The sequence below is a fragment of the Aulostomus chinensis genome, chromosome 23 (genome assembly GCF_037954235.1).
Source record: "Aulostomus chinensis isolate RoL2024-O1b breed Wild chromosome 23, RoL_Achi_v1.0, whole genome shotgun sequence".
Lineage (NCBI taxonomy): Eukaryota > Metazoa > Chordata > Actinopteri > Syngnathiformes > Aulostomidae > Aulostomus > Aulostomus chinensis.
The window spans coordinates 12,343,156-12,369,042 of NC_141342.1; the positions used below are offsets into that span (position 1 = coordinate 12,343,156).

The 25,887-nt window shown below is 42.9% G+C and overlaps 1 protein-coding gene across 1 annotated transcript; it reads left to right on the plus strand.

The window, feature by feature from the left end:
• Window positions 1-3,557: 3,557 nt before the first annotated feature.
• Window positions 3,558-24,976, plus strand: erbb2 (erb-b2 receptor tyrosine kinase 2). Its single transcript, XM_086194645.1, has 27 exons — window positions 3,558-3,826; window positions 10,063-10,214; window positions 10,637-10,817; window positions 10,910-11,050; window positions 11,687-11,752; window positions 11,916-12,031; window positions 12,124-12,265; window positions 12,418-12,543; window positions 12,720-12,861; window positions 13,303-13,376; window positions 13,997-14,087; window positions 15,208-15,410; window positions 16,385-16,514; window positions 17,250-17,340; window positions 18,018-18,172; window positions 18,252-18,299; window positions 18,388-18,526; window positions 18,678-18,800; window positions 18,886-18,984; window positions 19,074-19,259; window positions 19,410-19,565; window positions 19,638-19,713; window positions 19,902-20,048; window positions 20,157-20,254; window positions 20,372-20,563; window positions 21,133-21,520; window positions 21,612-24,976. The coding sequence occupies exons 1-27, from the start codon at window positions 3,754-3,756 to the stop codon at window positions 21,965-21,967; spliced, it is 3,891 nt and encodes a 1,296-aa protein (XP_086050771.1). The 5' UTR covers window positions 3,558-3,753; the 3' UTR covers window positions 21,968-24,976.
• The last annotated feature ends 911 nt before the right edge of the window (window positions 24,977-25,887 follow it).

The following is a 25,887-nucleotide window of genomic DNA, read 5'->3' on the forward strand; positions in this document are numbered from 1 at the left end:
CACCTATGCTGTTGTGTTGCCGTTGTTGTTGTTGTTGTGTAACCAACTGTACCGCTCTCTGCTCCCTTGATTGCCCCCTACGACGACAAATAAAGGTTTCTGAATCTGAATCTGACTCTGAAAACCCAATTCCTGATCATTTTCTGCTGGTTTTTCCATTTTTAAGTATGTCGAATATCTATCGTTTTGTAAAAGATGAACGTATTTGATGATTTAAAGACTAAACATTTTGTTTCACAAACGATTGAACGGATCTGTGGTGCTCAGACATTAACCTTAAACTATTCTGAAATAACCTCAATCCATGTTTATTGGTATTACCTGTATTGACCTGTTACTTCCTGTCAAAATGGCCACTGTGAAACGCCCTTCTTCTGTTTACGTTATCAAACCAAACTTCCGTTTATTGTTCCTATTTACTGTACCTGTCTAATCATTGGCCTTGGGGTTAAAGTGTTTTCACATTCAGTTCTTTTAGGAGTGGTTCAGTTTTTTTCCTGTCCAATTTAGTAGGGAAATTAGGCTCAGACTATTTAAAGCAAACACATTGCAAAATGACTAAAAAGTACCTGGTCGCCTCCTCCGCTGAAGGTCTTACTGTCCTTGTATTGTTTGTGCTGCTATTAGACACGCAAACATTCTTTATGAGCTCTCATTATGATATCATTAAGGCGGCCATGTTGAGCGATCGAAGCTACAGCTGTCGCCCTAAATGAGCTTTCGCCGCTTTCAAAAAGAATGATATTTTTGGAACTGTAAGCTGCGCGCATCCTTGGACTGTCACTCATTCACAGTATCCCTCCCCCCTACAAAAATTGATGGTTTGTGTGTTCTAGATGGTATATCAGCAGTGGGAGCAATCAAAACAACAACGGAAGGAAGTTCTTTTAACTTAATCGAGTCGAAGGCGCAAAATTGGACTTCCTTTAATAGAATGTAAAATTAAAATTTGCTTTCTTTCACCAAAAAAATTCCACTTGAAGAGAAGGGATTGTGGCACTGTGTCACTTCCATATTTTAAAAATATCATTCATGTTTTTAAACGCACCTTTTTGCATATAAGAAGACACTGTCATTGTAAAGTTGCTCCACAACACTAACGTTCCTGCACAGTCGCGCTCCACAACTATTTTGCGTAACTTTAAGTGGCAGGTTTTGCATTTGTGGAAACTTTACCCGAGACTTTGTGCGGATGAGTTCCTCCTAAAAACAGTTTGATTCATTTCACCTACGTTTACAACTCAATAAACCCCACAACGGTTCGATCCTGTGAGGACCCCAGTGGCGCTTCAGCTGCAGCCATGTCCATTATGTTTCTGGGAATGAAATATAGATTTGAGCAAACCTCTAGACATGTGTACTGTCTGGCTGTAGTAAGGAGCTTTTTGTTGTTTCCTGGTAGTTCTGTGCAGTAGTTTGGACTCTGACCCCGGCTGCTGTGGGTGGGGAGACTGGATACACTGGGATGAATAGAGTTTATTCTTCCTCCTTCAGCTCCTGATTTGTGACCGGGGAGTGAAGGGCATGAGAAAAGTGAGAGGAATATGAGGATGTGCCAAATTGGTGAATTATTTTTCCTGTCTGCACAACCTCAGGGGCTAACAAAACATCTGCAGGCTTTAAAGGAAAGATTTGTCATAGATCTAATACGACTGTACAGATTGAGGACATACCAGTCTTTGGGGATGAATTGTGGGAAATCTCATGTGTGCGAATAAATATTTTAGCGATCTTAGTAAAAGATGTGTTGGCCTAAATGTTCGAAATTTCTCCTCTTGATGTTAAAAAATAAGGAATAATCCTTTATAGTTCTGGATCTGCGCTTAATTTGTACGATTTTGCCTTAACTTGGTTCTTGACATTCCTTCCGTCCTCATTTAGCAGTTTACTTTCAAGTTAAGGTTTTCCATAAATAACAAAAGTGAATTGGCTTGTGCCCAAATATCTCCCCCTACCAGAAGTCACCATAAACTCCTGTTAATTTCTTAAAAGGAGGCAAAAAGAAGTACTATATTCTGAAATTTGAACCCCCAAAAAAGATTTAGGGCCAAAAGAGACGTGTGTGTATCTTCTTCTCACATGAATCAGCTCACGACCTCCGGATTCCTCCTCTGACCCTGCTGGGGGGTGTTAACCCCTATGTTGGAAACCTGTACGAAAATAACCATACTGTAAAGAAGGCAAAAGTAGCAGTAATAGTACACGCATGAGTAACAATCTAATGACATCATAGGGGACAGTTTCCTGCAGATGGAACTTTGACAGATTATACTACATTTGTTAAAGAAATGAGGTATAAAAACATGGCCGCGACATGAATATTTTTGTTGTCACTGATACTCTACAATTGTCACTCCTCTATACTGAGATATGTAGTCACTTATAAACACAAATAAGCAACTAGTCTTATAACGCGGGCCAAAAATACCCATCCATGCACTGTATGAAGTAGTTGGAATTAATGACATTTCAATTCCCAACCATTTTTAAGAGTTGCTGTCATGATATTGGATCAGTCAGAGTATTTTGGGGGGTTTTAAATGTAGTTTTCAGGGTGAGATGTTAGCACTATTATTAGATAGTGACAAGGGGGGGGGGAAGAGAGAGAGAGAGAGAGAGAGAGAGAGAGAGAGAGAGAGAGAGAGAGAGAGAGAGAGAGAGAGAGAGAGAGAGAGAGAGGTTCTCTCCAGGGAATGTAGATGTTGCAGCTATGTGGCACGCATCTTAACCAGTGGGTTACTGGGGTGCTATGATGTAGAAACACTGACAATGGACTATTCACTAGACTGGGAGACATCTTGTGTCCAACTTTTAAAATGACCAAAAATGTGCATTTTTTTTTTTACATCAACCAGTTTGGAGTTTTCAACATCGAAGAAGAATGAGATGTCGCACGAGAACGCAAATTATGTTTCGGCTTTTTTTGTTTGTTTGTTTTTTTTCGATTTATTTCTATTCCACAACATCCGCGAAAGTCATAATGTCTTTAATGCCTTGCGTCCATCAGCAGCTTCACAAAAGAACTACCAGCCTGTTTTTCAAAACATGTGGTGCAGCAACAAGTGGAATGCATGAATATGTAGGACAGATTTTCAGGGAGTGAATCCAGAATTTGTGTTTTCACTTTCCTTATCATTACCGTTTTTTTTTTAAATTTTATTTAATTATGAAATTTTGCATTTTTCATTAGGGAGTTTTGGTGAAACAGTTCAGGTGTATATTTTTTAGAAATTAACTTAAAAAAATAACAGATACAATAAATCTCTAGAATTGATTTTTTTTTAAGAAATCAAATTATTGAAAAAAAAATTAACATGAAATTCTGTTATTATTTTTATTTATTTGCTCATTTCTTCAGTACTTAGGTGCTTTTAGCGGAACTGGTAACTTGGTCACATGACTTTTGGGGTCATTTCCACCTGGTAGCATCTTTAAAGTCGCCAGTAAAGACATTAACAGCCTTAAATCCTAGGGGAGCTCTCGGAGGAGTTTTTTTCGGGAGGGCGGGTTGACTCAACGTGCCACTCCCCGCTCAGGCCTTCACGGGAGCGCGCATCCCTGCTCCTGCGCGCTGTCACGCTTTACTACCAACAGACTCGGAATTCCAGAGAGGAAGTTACTGAGATTGAGCCACAACTCCAGAAAACTAAACCAGCGACCAGCTTTGACGTCGGCATATACGTCCGAATTTAAGCGGAAACGACCCAATTTTTCGCACCAGGAATATGGACTAGAGGAGCCGGGTGGGAGCAGATGGAGGCGGTGAGAAGTTTGGTGTTGGTCGGGGCCGTGCTGCTCGGAGTGACGGGCTCGCTGGGCAGAGAAGGTGGGTCACTTTCACCGCTCCGCTCGTCTGTTGGCGGCCAAATAGACTCATTCCACGCTGGGAACACACGAGCAAAGGGCGTATGTGATATTTGAGTTCACCTCCGAGAGCTTCAGTAGTTCGAGAAATCTCACTTGAGCACACATTCCCTCGCGAGTGCGCTGCTGTGGCTCGCGGGACCGATGACGCGCTGATTGGGAAGAAAGAAAAAAAAATCACACCTGTCATCCGCGCGAGAGTCATTATGTAGACAAAACGTCTTTTGTAGCAACTCGAAGCTCGTTTCTGTTGCACAAATAAACACTGCCAGAGGTAAAAAATCACCGCGGCAGGTAGGAAATATGAGAACCTGATTAGCAGCTCTGACTCCTGCGCGCAGGCGGACGTTAGGCCAGTTTGTTCCACGCGTGAACAACAACAACAACAAACCAACAATAACAGTCGCTTCATTGTGCACCAAGTATCATGACGATGTCAGTTATTCACTCCCGCCTCTGGAGGGGTCATTGTCTGATAGAGAGCCGCTTGTCACACTGGTTGCTTGAGTTCATGCCAGTAGGTGAAAGTCTAACTAATTATTCCTCGAGATACTTTTATTTTGAAAGTTTCAGGTGATGGTAAATAGAGGAGAATGTAAGTGATGCAGTGGCAATTGGTGTGTGGCATCTGATTTAGAAGATGACACATTTTTGCTTCACTTTTTTAAAAAAAAAATCGCAACTGTTTGGTTAACCATTTGTTAGAAGTTCAAGTAATTTTTTTTTTAAAAAGAGGCAGATCTCTTGGCCTCCCAGCTGTTGCTTAAATGAGTTGCTGCTTTGTTTTTCTTCAGATACTAAACCACAAAAAAAACCTCTAAATTTGTCAAAATGTCCCCTATTTTTTGACTTTTTAATAGGTCCAACTTGTGTTTAGTATAAATAAACAGGCAGAGGGCTTCCATATTTGCAGATCAATACGTCTGATGGATGTTTTTTGAAAGCTTCTGCATGACACAAGTTAATAAAATCATAACATTGGTTTTGGTACTACAGTTGTTATTGATTTTTTTTAGAAATAGAAAAACACCACGGGACATTTTTTTGTCGGTGAAATGACTTTTAAAGACCTAATAATCAACATATGTGCTTAATACTGTGGTGACGTGCTTGTTCACCACCATCTCTCTAACACACACACACACACACACACACTAACAAAGCTGATAGTCACAGGTGAAATGGTTTCCAAATAAAAGTGCATTGTTGGTGGGAACAGGTTGGTGCACTTTAATCCTCAGTGTTGATCTTGTAGCATCAGTTCAGTGTGTGAGGCGTAATCAACACGTCATGCACACACGAGGAGGACAAGCGCTAATGAAGTCCTCTTATGTCAGGATTTATGTACGTACGCACACACTCACACACAAACTGCAACTTGACTGTTAAAGTTGCAGATGTTGTTTTTCATTAAGTGGCAGAAACCAAACTTCTACAGGAACCCGTGTGTGTGTGTGTGTGTGTGTGTGTGTGTGTGTGTGTGTGTGAGAGCGGGCTTCAGTATCCACAGAGTTCGTGTCCCTTGTCACGCTCCAGCGAACCCATTGAGCGAAACTCACTGGGAAGTGATTAAGTCCTACTGAATTGGCCTCAGTGGCAGGTTAACCCAGCCAGCCGTGACTCACCAGTCTAGACTGTGTGTTAGTGATCTAACACCCTCCGAGCTGAGGAGGGGGCTTCATATTTGATAAATTTTCATTGCTGTTTCTTTCTTTCTTTCTTGTAATTGAGCTGTGGTAACACACAAATTTCCCCGTTGTGGGATCAATAAAGATCTATCTATCTATCTATCTATCTATCTATCTATCTGTCTATCTGTCTGTCTGTCTATCTATCTATCTATCTATCTATCTATCTATCTATCTATCTATCTATCTATCTATCTATCTATCTATCTATCTATCTATCTATCTATCTATCTATCTATCTATCTATCTATCTGTCTGTCTGTCTGTCTGTCTGTCTGTCTGTCTGTCTGTCTGTCTGTCTGTCTGTCTGTCTATTCCAACCAAATTTCGATAAAGATCATTTTTGCAATTTTTCAGATTCACGCAGCTCTAACATGCACGTGTTGTCCAAACAAGAAAATAAATCAGCGAGCCCTGAAAAGATCAATTTTAGCTAATTTAAAAGAAGGTCTCTTTCATTGATGGTTGTGTGTCAGTCCTTCTTGTCTTGTGTTTTGTTTTCATCCACGTGCTAAAACACTGACAGCTGCAGCTGAGTAGTTATTCAGATATAGGAGGATAAAATGAAAAGCAACATCAGGTCATAATTCCATAGTGAATCGAAGTTGATTTTTATCCCTTTTTCTTCTTTTGTTGTTGTTGAAAATAAAAGCAAAGACTAACGGGACCGGGGGGGGGGGGGGTTCTGTTTTTATCTGGTTATCCAAAGTTGTGAAAGTACAATTAATAACACTTGTGGGCACAAAAATTGAAAAAACAGTTCAAAGTCAACTTTATTGTCAGTTCCATCCCATGTACAGGACATACACGGCATTACAAAGTAGAACAAATTGAGTTTAAAATGGATAAAAACAACATACAAAGTGTGAGATGTGACTGTACGTGAGCTAAACTGGAGACAGTAACGGTGTGCAATTAGGATACAGGAAAGATGTGCGCCTGATAAAACTGTCGATGGGATGAGTAGCAGTGCGATTTTGCAGATTTGATCGTATTTAAAGAGTGAAATCAACGTGCTTGCTCATCAGAACCCGCTGAAACATTTAATAGCGTTTTACAAGGATCTACAGATTTTTTCACATTTGGTTGCAACGATAAAAATAAGCATTTCACTTTGGCTTCTAAATAAATGGTTCGTTCTTCAGTAAGTCGTGAAAAATAATCTGCAACTTCATCATTCGTTTTTGGCTACAACCCTTACAAATTGAGCACGCTTAGTTTGTTTTCTGTTTTTTTTTTTTTTCCACCGTTTTTTTTTTTTTTACTCTCCTCCTCCTGGTCCTGATCCAATTTTAGATTGATTCCGTAAACACTCTGCACTTCCACGTTCAATCCATTTCACCCTGAACTCGGCAGCAGCTGCGTGTAGTAAAAGTACATGTAGGAGCTTATCTGGTGCAGCGTGTTTGTGATTGAAGTCTCCAGTGAACATGAGTGAGGAGTATGCAGCTCCAGCGCGGAGCAGATCCTGTTCTGCTTGTCTGTTGAGCAATACCCGTTTTGTTTTGTTGTTGGTATTTTGTTTTCCTCTGCAGTAGCTTGAAGAGAAAGGAGAAACAAAACGTGTTCGGGGAAGTTGGGAGAGATGTGAAGTTTGTGCAAGACACGTTGCTGGGATTAGTTCTGCGTCTGATGTCTTAAATCTGAGGGCTACTGGACAGCCGAGAAAAGTCCCGGAGGATCAGCTGGTTGTGTTTGTGTTGGCCTTCGAATGGATCCAGTCCATTAATCTGAGGCCGGATGACTTTGTTGACTCTTCTGGTTGTCGCACTTGGAGATTTTTCCACCCTGATTCAGTTCTACCGCTGCGGTAGCATCACTGCCATTAGCTTCAGTCGAACACACAAACACACTGGTAAACACACTCCCTGTGCTAACTGGCACACCTCCACATGCAGGTGTGGTTTCAATCTCAAGCTGCACACCTGAACAAGACAGCGTCGGGTAACAAGTCAGAGTCACCACGTCAACACTGACAACAACAGGTGCCCTTTAGAACATGAAAAAAGGTTTTACTGGCTGTAATCTTCCTGTTACTAATCAGTAAGACTGTGTTACTATAGTTTCTGTTTGAAATGTTGTGTGTTCCCCTTCAATGGCATCAGGACATGAGATGTCGGTTGTGACAACCAGTTAGACATCTCGAAAGTGTGTTTCGTGTGTGTTAGACACAGAGATGGTCTCGTAACTCGGAGGCTCCTGGTGGCATTCAGGCGAGACTCTCGACTTCAGCCCAGTTCATCTCAGTTGCCCCACTCACCGGTGAAACGCATACAAGCATGTCATCTTCAAGACATTCAAAGACGCATTCCTGTGAAATGACACAGAATCCAAGAAAAGAGTTAAGCAACGACGTTGACTGACGGGACGTAAAATGAATGAAGGAACAGAACACTTTCTAGTTTCTAGTGAATAAGGAAGAGGAAGGCAGGAATATCGACACGACAGTGGTTAGCTAAAGTAAAATAGGAATGAGACTGAGACGATTCTAAACTGTGGAGATGGAAGGCTCAGCGGTTCCTCACAGCGCCTTGCACACACACAAACACACACGTTGCTGAGAGACTTTTGGAGAGCAAATAATGAGAGAATAAAAGGAGAGGAAGTGGAGAACTGGCTTAACACACACTTTTCAGTAATGGAAAATCTGCTCTGTTGTGCTGTTGGTTACGGTACATTTGCCTAATCCCCCCCCTTGAGAGCTGGAGCTGCCTTGGATGTTTGTGTGTCACAGAGAATAGTTTTTGTTTCTTTTTTTATAGTCCATCTTGTTTAAAATGGTTACAGAATGAAAGCGTAACTCCCCTTTTGGCTTAAACCCGTCTATCCGTGATGGTGTCACTGAAGGAGCAGCCATCAGGTATTTGATTTGATATTTGACACAAGCAGCAATGAGTGGCTGTGTATTTTTGGCAGCCCCACTGTTAATCATGTCATATCATATCATACGGAGCACAGAGAGCTGCAGTCAGACCGCCCGCTGTCAGGTTTGAACTTCTTTACAGTTTACGGCCAAATGTGTTGTTCGGTGAGCACCAACGTGAGTCCGGCTCTGAGGGAACGCACTTGACAACAACACGACGGTGGTGCACATCCCCCGATGAAGCCGAGTGTATCATTTGAGTCTGCTCCCACGATGAATACACGAGTCCACCCGTTCATGCAGCCTCTCTCTCCTGAAGAAGGGAGCGAGATAGCACTCTGGGGGTGGCCTCAATCAGAAAAAAAAGTGGGTTGACTATTGAAGGGCTGTTGGAAGGAATCCAGAGGAAGTCATTTATAACCTCGGAGGAGCAGCAGCAGGAGGAGGAGGAGGAGGGACTGTCCACTGTGTGACTGCCTGCTTAAGCATGGCAGCTATGTGTCTGTGAATTGTAATGTTGTGCGACCCTGTGTGTAACGCAGTACGGCCCTCTGAGGGGAATCTGTGCTCTCTGCAGCCAGGAAAACGCATAAACTCATGCATGCTGTTTGTATTAGAAGTAATTTTTCATTATTTGAAGCTGAGATAGCCAACATACTGTAACTTGCCTTCAGGTGAATAGATCATGTTGTGGTTTGTGTAATAAAGAAAATTTGAAAAACAGAGCACAACAATACAGCCAAGATGACTTTGACTGATACAGTCAGGAAATTAGGGGCTGCGTATCAAATGGTACACACATCACATTTTGTTGGATTACAATAATAATACTGTGATATAATTCGGGGGAGAAAAAGCCCCAAGCCTACTTTCTATATAAACAACAACAACAAAAAAAGCCCGGAAATGACTGGTAGTTTCTCAAATGTGTGTTTTCCCAGTCAAACATACATTCTTCAACTCGCGTAAAAAAAATACAAACATTTGTGCTGTACCTCATCAAATACATTTTTAGATGAAGAGAAATCTTATGCAGCATTAAAGCACTATTGTTAAAAATATCTGGTTGTTATTGGTTCTTGCAGTTGTGTAACTGCACAAGCCGACGTCACAAGTGCTCATCGTGCAGCACCAGTGCTGAACTTTGATACTTTTTATGTCGCTAACTGAATTCCTCTGGTAATATCAAGTGTGGAAAGATTGCTATGTCATTTAACACCCGATTTTCTAAAGCTTAGCAATAAATCGCCAATTCGTCTTTTGTTTATTGATTCTTTTATGTGGCAAAAGTACTTTTAGGGTAAATTTTCAATGTGCTGAAACATAGAAATAAAGAGCTGGAAAAAAAACTATTCAGTGAACATGAAACTATCAGACTGTTTTGACCGTGTGAAAAGATTTGTTACTCACTCAAAAATCTGAACCCGGTTCTATGAAAACGCGGAACACGAAAAAACAACAAATTCTCAAGGTTCTTCTGCTTGTCTGACAAGGGTGTAGAAACATTTTTGTCTTGACTGCTGTGATTACGACCCTCAGGTGGAAGTATTTCCTTCACACTTCTTGTGACAGAATGTTGACCGTCAGGTAGATTTTGATAAGCAGTTTTTGTGTGTGTGTGTGTGTGTGTGTGTGTGTGTGTTTCAGTGTGCTTGGGTACGGACATGAAGTTGGCCCTGCCCTCCAGCTTGGAAAACCATTACGAGACCTTGAGACTGCTGTACACGGGTTGCCAGGTCGTCCACGGCAACCTGGAGATTACACACCTTCGTGGTCAGCCGGACCTCTCCTTCCTACAGGTGCGTTTAGTATCGTCTGTAAGAACAAATGTCCATCAAGTCTGTTAAATGATAGATGTTACAGTGAGACTAGTAGAAAGATGGGACTTGTGTATCTGCCAGTAGTTAGTCGACTAATGACTTAAAATACAGGTTTGCAAGTGTAATTCATACTGTAGTATAAGTACGTTTCACATCTAAAGATCTCTGTCTATTTTTACTCCTGTATTACTCGTGATTGTTAGTGATACTTCTAATTGTGTAGTGTTGTTATACTTCCTGGGATCACACCTGGACAGTCTTACACCTTTCAACCTCATTGTAATACTCAGTAACACTGGTACCAAGTCAGAACTGAAGGAGCCTTCTGTGTTTTGTCTCCTTTTTCGATTCCACTCGTTTTTGTTGTCCCACTCTCTTCTTCTTCTCCTCTTCATCTGCAGGGAATTGTGGAGGTCCAGGGTTATGTACTAGTGGCGCACGTTTCTGTGAGTCTGGTGCCTTTGGACAACCTTCGGATCATCCGAGGCAGCCAGCTGTACAACTCCAGCTACGCTCTGGCGGTGCTGGATAATACTCTGGAGGGCCAGGGGCTCAGAACCCTCCGGCTCCGGAGCCTCACAGGTCAGAACACAGTCAAGGGCCAGTTTTAAGGTTTTGTCGATAACTCATCATCACCATCCACATGTAACATCTCATGCTTTTTCCCCCTGCAGAGATCCTCCTGGGTGGGGTGTATATTTGGGGGAACCCCCAGCTGTGCTTCCCAGACCCCCAGGAAATCGTGTGGAGGGACACCTTGGATGAGATGAACGTGCACAAAGGGCAGCACCGCCTGCAGCTGCGGGCCTCTAACTGTGAGCAGCAGTGGGGAGCTCAGAACAGACAGTTGAAAGAGAAAGAATCGCCAACTATTCCAATCACGCGTAAATAATTTTGGTCATTTAGGACAGAAAATTACAATCAATTTGAACACGTGGCCTCTGGGAGATCGCGATCAGCCTTTTTCCGTTTTTTTTTTTTTTTACATTATCCAGATTAAGTGAGTGATTGCTTGATGGTGCGAATAATCAACAGATCGTTAGTTGCAGCTCTACCTTTTAAAGAGACGTCACAGGCAAGCAAACGCAGCTTGATGGGTCTGATAATTATTAAATGCTTAAGAGTTCCTTGTTCAGATACAAGTGTAGATTTATTTTATGTGGTACAAAAGTCGAACGTCATCCAGACCTATTTAGTCCACAGGCATGACTGTCTATCAGCCACCAGTTTGGTTCAACTATTGGGTAGATTATCATATTTTGAATCGGTGATTCATGGCTACAGTCCAGAGTGAACCAGCGTTAGCATGTTAGCCTTGTCAGCACCTGTATTTCAGTAGCCCAATGTTTCTGTTTACCGAAGCTGATTTCACCTCTGCGTCTCAGTCCCGCAGAGGTAGAATCTCAGCTCCCTCCATCTATTTGTTGATGGTGGATTTCTTTCTGATCCAGGTCCAAGTTGTTCCCCTGCATGTGGGGAAAGCTGCTGGGGAGAAACTGCACAGGACTGCCAAACCTGTGAGTAGAATTCCAGTTCAACAGTATGGCATTTTCGTTTTTTTTTTTGTTGGTGGTGTTTTGTGTTGTTTTTGTTTGTTTTTTTGCTGTAAAAGTCCAAAGCAGATGAAGTGAAGCTGAAAAACGATATTCTTCTTCTCCTTTTTTTTTCCCTACTTCAAAGTGACCCGTATTAGCTGTGCATCAGGCTGTCAGCGGTGTAAAGGTCCGCTGCCCAATGACTGCTGTCACATGCAGTGTGCTGCTGGATGTACTGGACCGAAAGACTCCGACTGTCTGGTGAGGAGCTCAGATATTTGCTCCTCACATGTAATATTATACACTCCTCAGGTAGTATTTGTACATCCTCACTTTTGTGTCTTTCCCCCCAGGCCTGCCGTCACTTCAATGACAGCGGCGTGTGTAAGGACAACTGTCCTCCGCCCACTATCTACGACCCGGTCACATTCCAGACCAAAGTCAACCCAGACAAGAAGTTCAGCTTTGGAGCCACGTGTGTCAAGACATGTCCCTGTGAGAGCTCAACTTAAAAACACTCACCAACGTTACAATCAGAGCACTCCGACCAGCTTCCCAGTCTTATCACACCTACTTCATCATCCTCTTTTCTTTTTTCCACTGCTGCAAACTGACGCCCTTTGAACACTTTGTCTGCCTTTCTTCAGATAACTATTTAGCAATGGAGGTGGCCTGCACTTTGGTTTGTCCCAAAGCCAACCAGGAAGTCATCATCACAAATCCTGAAGAGGATGAGACGCAGAAATGTGAAAAGTGTGAAGACTGTCCCAAAGGTGGGTGTAGTTGTTATTTATGGTGCGTGTGTGTGTGCATGGCTCTGATTCGCACCGAATGTTCTGAAGCTCGTGATGAATTTATTTCTGCAGCATCTTCTTCTGGTGTTTGTCTGACGAATTGGCTTTGGTACGTGCACCCCACGAGGCCCCCTCTCATTTTCTTTTTATTACAGTGTGTTACGGTCTGGGTATGGATAACCAGGGCGTCATGGACAACCACAGCATCACCATGGTAACATCCTCTAACGTGGAGCAGTTCAACTCTTGTAAGAAGATCTTTGGGAGTTTGGCCTTCCTCCCTCAGAGCTTTGCCAGGTAAGAGACACGCAAACAAATGAATGGATGAATATTGATCACATAAAAATATTATTATTATTGATAATTAATTCCAAGATACACCTAATCCCTCTATAGTACTGAAAGTTGAATCCTGGAGTATTTTTTGAGACATTTTCACGTACATGGTGTCAACATATTTTTTTTAAGGGGACACGAAAAACAACTCTTGTTTCTGTGAAACCTTTCGGATCAGTCAGTTTGACACCATCTGAAGATCTCACAGAGATTACTTTTATCAGCGTGTGCCAACCACTCACAATGCAAAATATGAGCATTCACTGTCGAACATAAACCTGCACGCACCACTCCAGAACTTATCAGATTCGATCCGATAATCATCTTGCAATATTTCCATGATATATTGGCTGTTGACCCATGTTCAGATTTTCACTCAATCTTCACGTGCGGCTCATTCAGGGACTCGTCAAGCAACTCGTCAGGCCTGACTCTGGAGCAGCTGAGTGCCTTCAGGAACCTGGAAGAGATTACAGGTACAGAACACTGAGAAGAGTGACTGCTATTTATGTTTTAGCAGGTAAAGTAAAGACTCAAATTAATTTATAAAGCTATTTCATTCAGAAGCATTGGAGATTTGCTGCAGTTTGGCTGATCAATACGATGGTTCTGCTACTTGTTTCGGTTACTTGTTGCTCAAAAATAAAGGTTTCCCCTCTTCACTTTCAAACAGCAGTTTATACTGGAACAAAACACTCCGTTGTCGTTGGCTGTATTCACAGAAAAACTCTGAAAAACCCAGGCTTGCAGCAGCCATGTGAGATTTGAGAGACGCACATAATCAGTGTTAGGTAACCAGGGCTGGAGCCGTCAGCAGAACGCAGCTCAGCTCCGAATGAAGCTGAAGTGCTATTTCTCTCATTAGTAGTTTATTTTGGCACTCATACGCCGGCAATCACACGCATAACTCCGCAAACTGAAGTTCTCGTTTCAATGGAGTCTCGTTCGTAGAGAATGTCAGAGAAGTTCAGAGAGTTTCTCAACTTGAAGAATCAATCCGTTTCAGGGGGTTTTGACAAACGATCCGAATAATCAGCACTGAGTGGTCGGCGCTAGTCTCCTCTACATGTGAGCTTTACCTGATATTGCTTTGCAGGTTACTTGTATATCGATGCCTGGCCAGAAGACTGGACTGACCTGGGTGTGTTTGAGAACCTGAAGGTGATCAGAGGCAGGATGCTCTACAAGTAAGACTTGTTGTAGGCCATCTCTCTCATCTGCATATTAACAGGTTGGGCTTCATTTCTAGACTAAACCCACAAGCTCTCTGGCTGCACTGTATCAGTGGTCGCTAACTTTTCTCTGGCTTTTTTTTTTTATTAAATTAATTTATTTAACAGTTTATTTAATTCAGTGACAAAACAAAAAAGAATAATTTAATATAAACACAAAATGTTTCCAAATCTTGTACGAAAGCGAGCGGAAAGACGAAAAATCGTATCCTCCTTCGTGTCCTCCTCCACGTCCTCCTCCATGTCCTCCTCCATGTTCAGTACGACAATAAACGCTCTCTGAATGTTAGTTGAGAGCGTCAGGGTCTGTCAGCTGTATCCTTGCAGGCCTCTGTGGTGTCTTTTGTTTTTCTGCTCGAACATCTCCTGGTGCAGCTGAAGCAGTTAAATCACTCCCAGGGTTATAAAGGCTAATTATTAGCCAGCTGTTTTAACCTGCAGCACATGGCCACAGGATAAAAGTAAGAGTCAGTGGTGAGGAGCGAGAGAATAACAGGCTCTAACTAGGTCACAGCGCCAACTGTGAGATCCGCTTGTCTGACACCGTTCTAGCATTTTATAACACAATCTTACGTAAGATGTTGTCGGTCTGAGCTGTTTTCGTGTTTTTCTCTGTCATGTAGGATTCTCAGCTGCATGGATAGTGTGATTCATCTGCTCATTTTTATAATATCTTAAACGAATTCTTCCAGAAGTCTTCCTCACTGCGTGTCTGATTTGAGTCGAGTACAACACATGTTCATACTGTACATACACACTCAAACTGTGAAGGCAGAATCTCAGGTTGTGTTTCAAATACTTATTTTAATGTAACACGCCAGATGCCTTGCTGTGAGAAAAGCAGGTGTATTCAATACCCTCTTCTGTACTCATCTCTTATTTTACGTTCACATATAAATCAATTTTGTAATTGCATCTTAAAACCCAACCACTCTGCCATCTGTCGATGCAGGGTTTGTAGATCGCATTAAAAACACCAGGATGCAGCATTTGGCAAAAGAAATGCCCTGAAATTAAAAGACTGGTGTGACTCAAATCGCACCTAATCTAAATGTCACGTCTCCGCTCCCACCAGGGGTGTGTTCTCGCTGGCCATTCAGAACCTTCACATCCAGTCTTTGGGGTTGAGATCTCTCCGAAGCATCAGCGGAGGTTTGATCATGCTGCACAACAACTCCCAGCTGTGCTACACCAGCTCATTGCCCTGGAAAAGCCTCCTCCATCCCACCCAGGGACCCCACTACATCGTCACTCACAACCAAGACCCCCAACTCTGTGGTAGGTGAAGGCACATCGTGTTCACCATTAGGTGTTCAATCCCGTTTTTTTTTTTTTTTTCCAACAGAAATCCCCACCCACAAGGACAGTGCAGAAACAGTATTATCCATCCATCCATCCATCCATTTTCTTCCGCTTATTCCTGTAAAGGGTACGGGCGAGAGGCAGGGTTCACCCTGGACAGGTCTCCAGTCCATCACAGGGCCAACACATAGAGACAGACAACCATTCACACTCACAGTCACACCTACGGTCAATTTAGAGTATCAATCAGCCTCGTCCCCTCTAGATGTCTTTGGACTGTGGGAGGAAGCTGGAGTACCAGAGAGAACCCACACAGGAACAGGGAGAAGATGCAGACTCCACACAGAAAGATCCCGTGCTGGAGCCGGGATTCAAACCCGGAACCTTCTTGCTGTGAGGCGACAGTGCTGACCACTGCACCACCGTGCAGCCTGTATTATGCATCATCGCTTTGAAATTAATGAGAAATGTGGCTAAAGAGGAATGTACAATGTTACTTCCAGAATATTTTTGTGATTTTCAAACATTTGTTTGACTATCCAGGTTACCATTGACTTATTTCAATGCACATTTTAGAGTATCGCATAGAAAAGTCTCGCTGTACATTCGGTGATGTGGTCTCTGTCTTAATGCTCTTAATTGGAGGTGGAATTACTTTTTTTTTTTAATAAGTTCAGATGTAACGAATATCTAACTGAGGTTATAAAATAAAAAGTTACAGCACAGTTTATGTTCAAAGAAATTACTGATTTTTAAGAAGCAGCCAATCTTAACATCCAGCCGGCTAATTGATAGTCTTAAATAGAAGCTTTGACACGTGAGAGGAAACAGCCTGTTCTTTGAACCATGTCCTAATTTTTGAATAACTATTTCGGAAGAAAACTCACATAAATTAGCATTTTCTTTTGTTGATTTTCTTGAGATTTCTGCATCTGTATGTGTGTTCTCAGAGGCCGAAGGGCGTGTGTGTCACCCGCTGTGTGAGGGGGGCTGCTGGGGTCCGGGGTCCAGCCAGTGTGTGTCCTGCAAGACTTTCCAACGCGACACTGAGTGTGTAGAGCAGTGTGACGTCTATCAGGGGTAAGAGAGTTGCTTGTGTGTATTTGTCTGTGTTGGCGTGGCTGCACTAAATCAATAAAAAAAAAAAAAAATCCGAATGATACTGTGTCCTGGGAGCCATAAATAAAAAAAAAAACAAAACTCATGTATGCGTATCTGCCTAAAGGAAAGTGTGAAGGCGTGAGTGTGATGTGGGGCTGACTGATTGAAAATCAATATTAAATGCTGGAGCAGTAGCAGTAAATCAATCTGAAAGCTTTTAACTTAAATTGTTCCCTTTAGCAAATGCACATCATGAAGAAGACAAAGCAGAGTCGAAGCGCTGGTAATGTCATGATGAGGTTGCATGAAAGTGACTTTGAATTTCTAAACTGTTGCCGATTTAAAAAAAACAAAAAACAAAACGAAACAAAAAAAAAACCCCAAACTTCTTGAATCATTATCATGGTGAACCAAACCATCTATTAACTTAGTTCTTATTATCTTTTTGATAAGAAAGGCAGCTCTCTTTAATGTTTATATCATCATGCTGACAGCAGAATTACAAACGGCGACAAATGATTAAAAGCTGATGAGTGTCTAGTATATATTTGTATGCTGTGCAGCTCATCACCTTGTCAGCCCCCCCAACTCACCCCGCCCCACCCCCCATCCTAAAAACACATGTCCTATTGACAATGTCGGTTGCTTTAAATAAAAGCATCCAGCAAGTGCCAGACAATGTTGCGTTACATTCCTGTTGTGCTTGTGTTGCAGGTCCGTGCGTGAGTACATAGAGGGATCACTGTGCGTCGCCTGCCACGCAGAGTGTCGACCTCTCAACGGCTCCGCCTCCTGTCACGGCCGGGTGAGAGATGCATGCACGCTGGTTATAGCCAATTGGATCGTCATGCATCTAATTCTAAAATAACGTGCGTAAAAAGGCCTATCTATAGCAGTCACTACTGACATTAAATCAACCAGCTGGCAAAACCAGTTGAGAAGAGTCCTGTGTGGTATTCTTTGACTCGGCTCCTGGAGAAGACATTAAGATGAGTGCGTGTTTTGCACATTTTTTCCATGGATATTTCCCAAAATATTCAAAACTGTCCATAACCATTCATTCTTTGGAAACAGTTCTTCAGTCTGCTGTCCGTGTGCAGCATCATAACATCATAGCTGGGACGTTGCTCTTAAAGTTTGCTGAAACAATTAAAACCACTTTCATTTGTTGCGGAATATTCCAGCGTGGAAAAAAAGCTGACAGTAAGAAAAAAAAAAAAAGGTTGGATTTTAATTTGTACATTTGAATACAGACATTGACTCCTAATCATTCAGTCCAAGCAGCGCAAGATCAGTTATTCAGTGTCCTGTTCTAGTAGCTCATAGGAGGTAGCACCTTCCTCGCTGTTGCCTTCATTTCCCATCTGTCTATAAACTCAAACACACCCAAAATAGTCCTGAACTAAACTATTCTCCATTACACCAAAAACACTAAATCCGCCCTGGATGTAGTGAGTTAAAGTTCTGTCTGTTGGTCTCCAGGATGCAGACCAGTGCACAGAGTGCCAGAATTTCCAGGATGGGGATTCTTGCGTAGCTCACTGTCCCAGCGGTGTGAAGGAGGATCAGCACACTGTGTGGAAGTACAGTAATGCCACAGGACACTGTCTGCCCTGCAACACCAACTGCACCCTGTCGTGAGTGGACAAATACCGAAACAGACTTGAACGCACACAGTGAGAATGAATTTTCACACCCGATGTTTGTCTTTTTCAGCTGCACTCTGATGGACGATAGAGGCTGCCCCATTCACACTAAGACAGGGTGAGCTCCTCTCACTGTAAATCCGGAACCCTCTCAAACCACACGGGTCTGGGTCTTGAAGCATTCTGTTCTTCTTCTTTCTGTTTAGCCCGGGGACAACCATCGCAGCTGCAGTAGGTGGTGTGGTGCTCTTCTTCATCCTCCTGGCTTTGCTAGTCTTCTATCTGAGGAGACAGAAGAAACTGAAAAAGAAGGAGACCCTCAGGAGGATCCTGCAGGAGCATGAGGTAGAAAAAAATGTTTTTGTTTTTTAGAATTATTTATGTTACACCTCATAAGTTTAGTGTAGCAGCTTTTCGTGATGCTGCAACAGGTGACAGCACAATAGTAAATGTGTTAAATGAAGAAAATCCCTTTCTCTTTCCTCTGTCCGTTCAGTTGGTAGAGCCTCTGACACCCAGCGGAGCTTCACCCAATCAGGCTCAGATGCGTATCCTGAAGGAGACGGAGCTGAAGAAGCTCAGGGTGCTGGGTGCTGGAGCCTTCGGTACCGTGTATAAGGTATGTGGGTTAGTTTGAGACTGATCATCATAAAGATGAACACAGGTAGATGTGGATTGTTTCTGAAGGGTTTGGCTGTGTGCAGGGAGTGTGGGCTCCTGATGGGGAGAACGTGAAGATACCAGTGGCCATTAAGGTTTTACGAGAGAACACCTCACCAAAGGCCAATAAAGAAATCCTTGATGTAAGAACAAGATGAATGCACACATGCACAGTAACGGCACGCATCGATACAGTTTGCAAGCCCCACCGTCTTTCCCGTGTCGTTCCCAGGAAGCATACGTGATGGCAGGTGTTGCCAGTCCCCACGTTTGCCGCCTGCTGGGGATTTGTCTGACCTCCACGGTGCAGCTAGTCACTCAGCTGATGCCGTACGGCTGCCTCCTCGAATACGTCAAGGAGAACAAGGACCACATTGGTTCCCAGTTCCTCCTCAACTGGTGTGTCCAGATTGCCAAGGTACACATGCAAGTTTACATGTAACTATTAAGTTGGCAGTGTTTTAGTAACAAAAAGAGGTGTTGTATTTTCTCCTGACGCTGTGTGTGTGTGTGTGTGTGTGTGTGTGTGTGTGTGTGTGTGTGTGTGTGTGTGTGTGTGTCGGTGTAGGGTATGAGCTACCTAGAGGAGGTCCGCCTCGTACACAGAGATTTGGCTGCCCGCAATGTTCTGGTGAAGAATCCAAACCATGTCAAGATCACAGACTTCGGTCTGGCCCGCTTGCTCGATATTGACGAGACGGAGTATCACGCTGAGGGAGGGAAGGTAAAGAAGCCCGCTGACCTCTGCAGCCTCGTCTGTTATATCACACTTGTATTCATGTATGTGCGTTTGTAGGTGCCAATCAAGTGGATGGCCCTGGAGTCTATCCTACACAGGAAGTTCACTCATCAGAGCGACGTTTGGAGCTACGGTCAGTGTCGCTCTCAAGTTTTAATCAGGCTTGTCTGGAAGATAAATAGAGAATTATTCATTTTGTATAATGCAGATGATGTCACAGCTTTGGAACGATACAATCCCACAATGCAAATAAATAGTCGATGTTTACGAACTGCAGTGAATAGTTTTGATAGATGTGCATTTGGTTATTTCCCCTTGCAGGAGTGACTGTGTGGGAGCTGATGACATTTGGCGCTAAACCCTATGACATGATCCCAGCGAGGAAAATCCCTGAAGTTCTGGAGGGAGGAGAACGTCTGCCACAGCCCCTTATCTGCACCATCGACGTCTACATGATCATGGTCAAATGTCAGTCGTTGTCATTATTTCCATTTGCTTTTCACACTTTTTGTTAGGTAGCGTTGGTTTGTATCCAAGGCGATAAATATTAAACTTTATTTCCTTTTTTCATTGAAGGTTGGATGATTGACCCTGACAGCAGACCGAGGTTCAAAGATCTGGTGAGTGATTTCACTGCCATGGCCAGAGATCCTCCTCGCTATGTCGTCATTCAGGTACGTGCACGAGTGCTCTTGCGTATGTTTTGCCTTGTTTGTTTTTTTTGTTTTTTTTTATGAGTGAACACTCTCCTGAAGCTGCCCTGCCATCCGTGTTTCCTTCTCCATTTGCAGAACGACGAGCAGATGAGCATGTCCAGCCCTGTAGACAGCCAGTTTTTCCGCATGCTTCTGGAGGAGGAGGGGAACAACATGAGGGAACTGCTGGATGCTGAGAAGTATCTGGTGCCCCAACCCAACCTGTTCCCCAGGACTCAGGGGGACGGCATGCAAACTAATGGGCCGTCTAGACATCAATCATACAGGGTCCGTAGGAAATGAAGGAATATCATTTTAATGCTTTTTTTCATCTTTAATCCTTTTTCTGTCCATCTTAATGTATATGTACAATCTACAAATGTTGTGATTGTTGTGGAGGTTGGTAGTTGAGTAGCATTGAATGTCGACATCATTTTTGTAGGTTATCTGGTAGAACTTTATGTTCCAGCATCATGACCTAACCATGCATTTTTTCAATTGCTCCAGATTAAAATATCTCAACAGCTTTATGATAAAATTCTCTGTTCAGTAGTTTGTTTTATGACCTACAAAACAAATGATATTCCCATCAGCTTCATCCTTTCCATGGATGCTAATTTGCTCAACAAATGTTGTCAATGACAACAGCCCCTCAGAACCGCTGCTAGCATGAGTAGTTGTAGGGGCTGTCCATTTCTGGAAATTTCAAATTAAATGTATTTATTTGTAGATTTTGTTTCTGGACCTTATTTGAGTGTATTAAAATGTGTTTCTATAGCCGTTTGGAGATAATGGTAGTAACCGCTATGTCAAGAACTTTAAGTTGCCTCATCTTGTCATTTATGTGTCACCAGCAGAGCCGAGATCAGGGCTTGGATGTGGAGCCTTCCATCCCCGGAGGGCCTCGGAGCATGTACTCCTCCCTGAGCACTCTGGGCCGCAGCCACTACCCCACCTTACCACTAGGAGCCAGCACCTCTAACGGCTTGTGGACCCCTCAGTACCCGACACTAGCTCGCAGCCCCTCAGCTGGAGGTCATTCAGACTCTGTCTTCCTGGATGGACTTCCAGACGACCCCTCGCTGGCTCCAGCAAGTCCGGGACATTACTGCAAGGACCCCACCTACCCCAATGGGAGCCAGGCTGATCTGGAAACAGACAGGCCAAATGGCTTTCTTCCTCATCACCTTCATCACTCACTGCCCCGAGGAAGTCACGTGTATAATTGTAATCGTGCTTTGCCAGGTGAGCAGGACTTTGTTACCCCTGTAGCATTTTTGAAATATAACTCTTGAACGTTTGGGTCTGACGTTTCTTTCTTCCTCCTTTTGTTCAGAGTACGTCAATCAGGAGGTTCAGGATGTCAGGCCGGGGATCCCTGAGCGACCCAGCACGCTGCCACGTAAAGGCTCCAAACTGGACCGACGCCTCCCCAATGGACTGAGCTCCGGTCACAGTGTGGAGAACCCGGGTTACTTGTTCCCCGCAACCTCCAAGGGCTCCATCTCACCTGCCTTTGACAATCCATACTACTTGGACCTTGTGACCAAAGCCAAAGCTGTTGGCGGGGTGGTGGATGGACCTGGGGAACCAGAGCGAGATGGAGGCAGTCACATGAATGGATTTGTCACCCCCACTGCCGAGAATCCAGAATACCTCGGACTAGCTGACACATGGAGTGGACATACTTGAGATGAGGGAGTGGAGACGGCACGAAGAACTCAACCTGTGTTCTACTGAGAGGAACGAGGAGCAGACGAAAGGGAAGATGAATGTTTGAGCAGCAGAGATGAGCTGCATATATGTGTCTGACTTAAGGGAAAGCCTATGCATGTGGAACTGAATCTTCAGTCTGGATGGAAAGAAACACCTGAGCGCAAACACGTCGAGGGTGTCCAGCAAAAGTCACCAAATCACCATGACTCAACACAGTGTCGTGTTCATCTGGCGCCCATAGCGTCATTTATATTCCCAGCCTCCCCTCAGCAATCTGAGGCGTGCCAAACACAAAGTTTACTCAGCCTCTAAAAATAACTCAGTACTTGATATTGCAGAGGAGTTTTAAACCCACCATGGTACTAGAAGAAGACTTCCAATCAATATCTGACTGGATTCATAAATGCTGATTTATTTTCTTTTAATTATTTTTTTTGTACAGTTTATTTTTTAGAAAACGAGTTGTTTCTTTGCTTCTTTGCGTGAAGCATTCCTCCACTCTGACACGCGAGTCAGCCCAGCTAACAGAGGCAAACATTCACTTCGACAACATGAGCCATCATATGCATTGAAGATGATGTTTAGTATTCTGGTCACTTTCTCCTGACCTGATGGGGGTCTTCCATACCCTCAAAGCCATTTTGTTGTGGCCAGAGAGGTCCGTGCAGCCCATCTGGCCAGTAGACATGCTCCCTAGAAGAAAGGCGTCCTGTATGCAGAAGACGGAGGCCTTGTGACGGCTGCAGCTACTTTGTGGTACGACACAGATGGAGAGGTGCTCCCAGATTTAAAGTTGCATCAAAAAAAGAAGTAGAAGAAAATGAGGGATTTACAATTCTGTAAATATAATTACTTGCATTTTGAATAATGCACTACATTTTCGTATACTGCAAATGCCTGCCAGTCTTTGGCGGCGGTTCCCAGTGCAAGAGAGCAGGACAGTCATTCATGAATATATTCCAAGAATAGTGAAGAATTTGCATGTATATACGTTTGCTACCTATTATTGAGCAAAAGGCAGTTTTCTGCTAATGTTTTGACGTGAAAGTGAGCAAAACTGAGGGCCGAATGTGTTCCTGAGAGTAAACATGTCTCGGGTTGGATAATCAATGCACGGCTCAAATTCCACACAGCCAGAACACAGTGGCATCCCAGTTAATAATCAACTGCATTTCTTTCTTCATGCTAACTGGCGTTGGGCTGGGGGAGGTCAAAACCACTCAATGGAGCCATTGTGCGACCTCCATGTCGAGAAGTCAACAGCCGCCCAGCTCGCACATCCCAGCGACTGATGTTGTCACGGCGACAGAGGTTTTCCACACAATGTTGTAGGCTTTTGCTTCTAAACAGAGGATTGACCTACTCCAGAAGATCTGTGAGCTGTGTAGTGATCCCTTCCAGTATAACCAGTAGAGAGTCCTCCACCACTCCCATTGTCGCACTTGAGCCTTGACATATACGGGTTTAAAGAATTCAAATTTTATTCCATAATAAAACCCATAAAATATTATACCTGATTTTTCTATAATAGTTTCTTACATAAAAGTAATATGTTTTTTAGCAAGATCTATTAATATTTTATTTGAATAGCTTCTATGAAATACTAACACTTTTAAGAATGAATTTATTTCTGAGTGATAAGATTCCCACAGCGGTTATTTCATGTTGTTTTTTTGTTTTATGGTGTTTTGGGATGAAATCCTTCTCGTGTGTCGCAGCGGTCTGGAAAAAAATGTGCCTTTTTAATAGAAAAATGCAGTTTTGCATTGATCCTGTTTTTTATTTGATATATTTTTTAAAATATAGATGGCCATTTATTGCCATTGGATTCCTGCAATCTGAAATATTTGAGTTAAACCAACCTGTGTATGTGTGTATGTGTTTGTGTTCTTGTACTGGCAACAGAGTGAGGGCCTGAATATTTTTATCCAATAGTGGGGGACAATTGTGGATTGTGAGGACATTTTTGCCGGTCTTCACAATTTCGAAAGGCCTTTTGTAGGTCAAAACCTGGTTTAGGGTCAGGCTCAGAATCGGGCTCTGGTAGGTCAGGGTCTGGTTCAGGCCTTTAATTGTGATGGTTGGGGCTATAGGGCAAGGTAATGTGTTATGTGATTGAAGGTCCTCACAAAGTTCTGTGTGTGTGTTTGTGTGTGTGTGTGTGTGTGTGTAAACAATCACCAACGAACACAGGATGGTATCGATGCACTATATGTGAAAGCACAACTCACACATCTTCCTTCTTCCTTCCAGAATGTGATACTTGTTCTCGGTTGCTATGAGACCATCACCTACTTGCAATCACAATTAATAACCTGTGTTTACACTGTTGTGGCATTTTTCTGTATAAATTTGATGCCATCTCTCAATCAAGTGGCCGACCTACCTGCTGCTCTCATTAGAACCCTCATTGTTCGTTCTCTCATTGGTCTTATAGAACATGGCGGGGCAGTAAATCCAGCCCGCCATTCTCCCTGTTTACACTCTCGAGCATCATACTGCAGCATAAATATATCAAACGGTCTCTTTCAAACTATTGAAATGACAGCAGATGAATGATAAACCAAACGAGACCCGTGACAGTTTATTTTTATGTTGCTCTTCCGTCTATAAAAACGTGTCTGTGACGTCAGTGACGGGGAGGAGGGAACTGTTAACTTGGCATAGTGAGCTGAAGGTTTTTATAAAATCAGTCATTTAGATTTTGAAGAACATATATCTTGTCATGTGAATGTTTTTTAATGTTCAAACTGTCTGGTCAGTACGTCCTGTCATGTAAATGTGTAATATATAGATCCATTTAGATGTATCAATCATTTTGGTAGCTAATTTGATTGACCACATTGTGACCACTTATGGAGAGAGGTGGAGGATAAACATAAGAGAATATTTCATGAAGTAATGGTCCTTTTTATATGTTTGCATACGCCATACATGTGTGTGTGTGTGTGTTTGTGTGTAAGGAATTAAAAAAAAAAGATTGAAACCTCCAACTATTTCTCTGATTCTCACTGTAAAGAAACGTGTACAGAGCAGTTTCGCCAAAACTGCACTACTTTAATAAGTTCAGACATCAATCAAGTGATCAGTAGTGTTATGAAACCGTCGTATCATGACCATTAGGATGGAAAACTAAAGTACTGAATTCAGGAAGCAATACACAATACTACAATATTGTGATGATTTGAGTGTAAAACCAGCTCTTTCTGCCACCCAGTGGTTGTAAGAGGAACTACAAAAAGTTTATGATTACTCCTTTTCCTTTGAGTTATACAGACATACATCAGCAGCAGCTTATCCCGTCTGACCGATACATCCACGAGTTCATTATAATGTCCTCTTAAGTTGTACAAAGCTGCAATACAGAGCTATTTTAACTGGGTAGTTGACTGTCTACATGATCAAATATGACAGTAATGATTGTGTTATTTGACATGACTGTTAAAGGGACTCAACTGATCTGTTCGAGGTCAAACGCTTACGTTTGACGTGTAATTGTACAGCAAGGAAGAGAAAGCTTTGTTCATCAACCTGCAGTCGGACGGTTCCTGAAGGGAGGCTGACTTGTTGTCGTTTACAAGAAAAATTCCATCACATGTGGTCAACGTGTTATTTATCGCATGAACAGGAGTCTGGGTCCCAGGGTCGCCGCGGCAGCTTGTGCATGGACCATCACAGTGACGCAAGCAACGTTGTCCACAGTTGCTGTTGAGCTGAACCACAGCACCTGGGCCATGTTTGCGTAGGCCACGGCTCTGCCCATCATCATCATCATCATCATCATCTGTGATTCTGGTCCCACCGAGGAAGGGGAGACACCTTCACCCCACCTTGTATGTCCCTCCGGTGCACGGATACATTTTATGGAATTTAATCACAAATGATGACAGAGAGTA

Coding starts and splice junctions, on each gene's coding strand:
- erbb2 (XM_086194645.1), top strand. CDS start 3,754: ATGGAGGCGGTGAGAAGTTTGGTGTTGGTCGGGGCCGTGCTGCTCGGA. Junction 12,032..12,123: donor CGAAAGACTCCGACTGTCTG/GTGAGGAGCTCA, acceptor CTTTCCCCCCAG/GCCTGCCGTCACTTCAATGA. Junction 15,411..16,384: donor CCAAGACCCCCAACTCTGTG/GTAGGTGAAGGC, acceptor GTGTGTTCTCAG/AGGCCGAAGGGCGTGTGTGT.